Here is a 5,648-nt window from a genome sequence, read left to right as displayed (position 1 = left end):
GGAAGGAGAGGCGTGAGGAGGTGAGGAAGGAGGAGGTGAGGAGAGGAAGGAGGAAGTGAGGAGGTGAGGAAAGGAGTAGCTATAAGCGAGCATACACTGGTGTTTATATGTTGTTTCTGGTCTAAAAACCTGATGCGCGCATTAATTATCCTTCACATCTGCCACAATCATTTGAAGTTATGTTTTTGACCCTTAATCTCACATTTCAACAGGGCTTCTTGCTTTCGTAATTTTTATTATTAATTGCTTAAATTACCAACCTTAAACAACACAAGAGCAGATCCCTCGCACGCAGCTGATGCCGCTTTGAGTGACGCTCGAGTGATGAAGAATATTCCAGTATAGCCTACCGTCCTCTGAAGTCTTTGGTCCTCATGTTCTTCCCTCTCATCCTGAGGGAGTGTAAGACGCAAGGAAAGGATACGAAGCTCGAGAAGCGCCCGACCTGTTTCTCACTATTACTTTACTCCTTTATCATGTAATAGATAGTCACCATAAAAACAGAGCTGTAGAATCAGCCGGTGTGTGGAGATTCAGACCAGGACAAAATGAAATGTAATCAATACAACAAATACTGCGCCCAGCCACTAAGATCCTATTGTGCTTTTTCTTTCTTTCTTTCCATTTAAAATAATCATTTTAACACATCACCTGTCATTGATTTTCGTCAGAACTGAGGGAGCAGCATGTGTTTATTGAGAATTCCCGCGCTCAAACAGCACGCGTTCATGAGACTTTAAAACGACTAGACTTGCAAATATCCATAAACTGCAAGTACTGATGAGCATTAAGTCTGAGTCTGCAAATGCCGCCCAGAACCTCAGCTTCCACACCCAACTGAAAACTGATTTTGTAAAGATGTAAAAACACATCGACGTGATTCGTGAATCAAACCGTGATTCATTAAATATGAACTGTAATGACTAATAAGACTCGATGTGCTAAAGGCTGTCAGATCATGGACTCTTGCAAGTCAAGTCACCTTGATTTCTATTATGCAATATTATTTCAAATCTGAGATAAACAGGAAAAATAACAGAATCAGTGATGCAATTCAAAAATGAGACAAATCCAAGACATAATTCATAATTCCGGTCATAATTCAATGCTCAATTCAGTTCAATAGCAACCGATGTGGAGCTTGTGGAGAATGAAATAATTATCGGCTTGCTGAGTCCTTTTAATGGGAAGCTTTTCTCAATTGTCATTTATACACCAATTTTTGAAATATTTGATCCATATGGGAATATTTAGTGAATACTCACATACTGTATAACGTCTTTGCTTAGAATAGTCCGTCTGTTTGTTACTTTGCATCACGTCAAGATGTTGTCCTTTAATTTCAGTACTGGCCCAATAGTGAATGTTATATTGATGATACTGTTCTGTATAATATTTAGCCTATTACCAGACCTCTCTACTCAGTTGTAATCATTAATTTGATTACTTGGGTCATAACGTAACAAGGGTTAAAAATACAGGCACAAATGCAGCGATTATTATAGCTTATTTTGCGTTGGCACACTTAGAGCCTTGTTTTTTGCTCACAAATAACATCTTTCTCAGCATATCTTATTTTTCATTGCCTTTGTGCAATGGATGAGTTTAGATGGCGAAACGAACTTTTGAGCTGTTCTCTCGTGACTCGGACTGTCTGTCAGCTCGGCGAACTGTGCGGCCCTCTGGTTTTGCAGCTGATTCTAAATCAAAATCCCACTTATTTTATCTTACAGAAATAAAAGTCATTGTCAAAGTGATTAAATCAGTTAGGTGTATTAGGACTAAAATAAACAAAATAAATCAAACATTAATTCATACAAAACTTTAATGCAATATCTATTTTAACCAGTCACAGGCAAGATTCATGTGAGATTCATATATAAAATAGTTAAAAACAAACATTATTACATACTAGAATAAAGAAAATCTTCAAGAATCATAGATCACATGGATTTAGTAGGTTCCATGTTGAAATGTTTTTTTACACAAGTTTCGTAAGGGAAACAAATGTAACAGCTCAGTAGCACAAATATACATAAGACTCGGTTAGCAAAATGTGACACTGATCAGGTTTTTTTTTAAAAGTTGAATCTGTGCCTCTTTAATACTTCAGTAAAATATTTTTTGAGATGGTTCAGCTAAACAACAATAGTAGTACTAGCACAGGAGACAGAGAAGTCAGAGTTTGATGCTGTGAGACAGGATCTGCTGGTAGATGGAGGGGGTCAGTGAGACATATGTCCTCTCAGGCTCACACAGGAAGTACAGCGAATCAGTCGTCATGCTGGGATTGAATCCGGCCTCCACCAGCTTCAGCTTCAGCTGTTTAAAGGTGGCAGTGATGTCCACTGAGCTCTGGAGAGAAACATCACATCATGTGTGTGCAGGAGACCAGCGCTGACCTAGTAAATACTGGTTTATCATCTCACAGGGAGAATTTTACCTGAATGCGTATGAAACGAGGTCGAGCGTAAACAGGCAGGAACCTGCAGACGTGGTCAAATGTTTCCTTGCACTCAAACTCCATTCCGTCCATCAATTTTACTGCAGCCATTCCAATCCGTCCCTCGTGACCTTCACAAACACATAAAGGAATGTCATAGAGACGTCACACGTGAGGAACCACATTCAGAGTAAACGTGGCTTCAGCAAACCTGGAACTCGAACTCCGTAAACATTCGCCTCTTCGACAAAGTCAAGCATGCTGATGATGTCAGAGACTTCAGTGGTGGCCACGTTCTCTCCCTTCCACCTGCACAGATTCACATTCACATCAGCCTCCACCAATCACCTCGCAGATTTACATCAGACTCCACCAATCATATTGCAGATTCACATCAGCCTCCACCAATCACCTCGCAGATTCACCAATCACCTCGCAGATTCACTTCAGCCTCCACCAATCACCTCACAGATTCACATCAGCCTCCACCAATCACCTCGCAGATTCACTTCAGCCTCCACCAATCACCTCACAGATTCCCCAATCACCTTGCAGATTCACTTCAGCCTCCACCAAGCACCTCACAGATTCACATCAGCCTCCACCAATCACCTCACAGATTCACATCAGCCTCCACCAATCACCTCGCAGATTCACATCAGCCTCCACCAATCACATTGCAGATTCACATCAGCCTCCACCAATCACCTCGCAGATTCACATCAGCCTCCACCAGTCACCTCACAGATTCACTTCAGCCTCCACCAGTCACCTCGCAGATTCACTTCAGCCTCCACCAATCACCTCGCAGATTCACTTCAGCCTCCACCAATCACCTCGCAGATTCACTTTAGCCTCCACCAATCACCTCGCAGATTCACTTTAGCCTCCACCAATCACCTCGCAGATTCACTTTAGCCTCCACCAATCACCTCACAGAATCACTTCATCTGATCTCTGACAGCATGATATTAAGGAAATACCTGAATGTGTCTCCCACTCGATCCTGGAAGTAGATGAAGTTGTCGTGATCGATCTTCAGCAGGTCACCGCTGTTGAAATAGACATCGCCGTGCTTAAAAACGTCACGCAGCCTCTTCTTTTCTGTTTGCTGCTCGTTTTGTGCATAACCAACGAAAGGAGCGATTTCTGTAATCTTGGACACCAGCAGCCCCGTCTGCCCTGGAAACACACACACACACACACATATACAAACACACACGCAGAAGCTCAGCCAGCGTTAAAGAGAATTTAAGGGACAGTTTAAGAACATGATCAGATTAAAGAAACTTCCAGATCAAAGGTTTAAACTGATATGTCAAATATGTCAAAAAAGTCAAATATTAAAATCATATTTGTCTAGTTTGATCAGCAGCAATTAGTGAGGCTGACCTATCTAAAAATAATCTGATGTGTCCTTTTAATAAAATATGAGGAATTTGGATCATCAGAGGGAGTGTTTGATGAGCTCAGTCTGTCAGTACGAATAAAGTCAGTCGTTCATTTGTAACATGAAGTGCTGTTCTTTATATGGGACTCTAGAGGGGGTCGAGTGTGTTTCATGTTTACGAGTGTGACCTCTGACCTTTAGGCACCTCGACACACAGGCCTCTGGAGTTTCTGACCGGCTCATCGCGCTCCGTGTCGTACTGAACGAGGGCATAGGGGAACAGTTTCTGTGCGACGAGAGAAAAACACACTGATAATCAGAGCTTTCAGTGGAAGCACAGCGAGAGTCACATGACTCCAGTCATACAGCCTTACTTTGTGCAGAAAGCTGACTCGTCCAACAGCGCCGATCTTTCCAGCGTAGTTCACGAAACCCACATTTCCCTCCGTGGAGGCGTAAAACTCTCGGACTTGAATGTGACCGAAGCGCTTGAGGAATTCCCTCCATACGTCTGAGCGGAGCCCGTTCCCGATGGCCAGACGCACGGCGTGCTCCTTATCGCTCGTTCTCTAGAAAACACCAACGAATCACAAACAACACTAGAGCAAACATCTGTGTGTTATTGAGAATCGCACAGATCAATGACATATTATAGATGATGTGATTCCTGCACTCAGATGAGTTGAAACGCTTGTGCTGGAATTTACAGTTCCGTGCACAGCGAAACCTGGAATAAAAACTGATCTGCTCGTGTCGTGATGCATTCAGGAGATTGCTTTCACTGCGGTATTCCAAGTAAAGGCCAGCAGCTATTCCGAGATCAGCGGACACTCTGATTGGCCGACGACTCAGTCATATGAGCGCATGTGCTCTTCAGGATCCAGTTTCAATGACCAAAGTAAGAATATTCACAATTTACCTACGAAACCTCAATGGCCAGGAAATAACACACCCAAACCAGACATCTGATCGCAAACAAGAGTGTGACTCTAGTGAAGAGAGCGAGCGACATGCAGGCTCCTCCGGCTAGGAAGAGTTAGAGCTATTTAAACAAACCAGCTGTGCTGGGATCAGTTTTCACAGAGTAACAGCTGTATGACACACACACACACACACACACACATGGCCTCAGTGACCACTCTGAGCTGCCAGCTCTCTAAATCTGCTCAGGGTTTCACAGTCAGCTGACATAAACACAACTGTAATCTAATGGACTCTACGTTATTAACTTACTATACACTGATGATCTGTACCTGCGGTGTGTTGCACAGATAGCGCAGAACCTCGCCGATGTACTGAATCACCGTCACATTATGAGCCCGACACTCGTCCCAGAACTGAGATGCAGAAAACTTCCGGCGTAAAATTATAGTTGAACCTGAGAATGAGAGAAACTGAAATTCTTCTGATCCACAACAGGACTGTGGGTGTGAATAGCAATAAGAGAATATGACATGAAGATCTGCGTGTGTGATTGAGGAGTGTGAGAGTGACTCGACCTTTAACCTGGTTAAAGAGGAACATTCCTGTGAATTTCTGCTGCTTTACAGTCACACACAAAGAGCTCTTTCACAGAGAGAGTGAGGAAATTATGCACTGAGCTCCTGATCACAGTCATGACGCACTGAAACACACACTCTTACTCGCACACACACAACTCTCTCTCTCTCTCACACACACACACACACACACACACACTCTTACTCTCTCTCACACACACACACACACACACTCTTACACACACACACTCACACACACACACACACACACACTCACACACACACACACACACACACTCACACACACACACACACA

General features: G+C 43.1%; 1 protein-coding gene across 1 annotated transcript in view; it reads right to left on the bottom strand.

Annotated features, from left to right (window-relative positions):
• Positions 1–1,969: 1,969 nt before the first annotated feature.
• Positions 1,970–5,648, bottom strand: part of LOC107703947 (very long-chain acyl-CoA synthetase) — a 6,779-nt gene continuing 3,100 nt past the window's right edge. Inside the window, exons 4-10 of the mRNA XM_016506758.1 lie at positions 5,087–5,211; positions 4,208–4,402; positions 4,029–4,119; positions 3,427–3,625; positions 2,655–2,752; positions 2,444–2,574; positions 1,970–2,355 (exon numbers count right to left, since the gene is read on the bottom strand). Of these exons, the coding sequence (XP_016362244.1) occupies positions 2,179–2,355; positions 2,444–2,574; positions 2,655–2,752; positions 3,427–3,625; positions 4,029–4,119; positions 4,208–4,402; positions 5,087–5,211 (1,016 nt within the window). The 3' untranslated portion in view covers positions 1,970–2,178. The remainder of the gene's footprint in view (positions 2,356–2,443; positions 2,575–2,654; positions 2,753–3,426; positions 3,626–4,028; positions 4,120–4,207; positions 4,403–5,086; positions 5,212–5,648) is intronic.

Source organism: Sinocyclocheilus anshuiensis, unplaced genomic scaffold, assembly GCF_001515605.1.
Source record: "Sinocyclocheilus anshuiensis isolate Anshui unplaced genomic scaffold, SAMN03320099.WGS_v1.1 scaffold1059, whole genome shotgun sequence".
NCBI lineage: Eukaryota > Metazoa > Chordata > Actinopteri > Cypriniformes > Cyprinidae > Sinocyclocheilus > Sinocyclocheilus anshuiensis.
The sequence above is the reverse complement of the archived record's forward strand: the minus strand, read 5'-3'. Positions and strand labels throughout refer to the sequence as shown.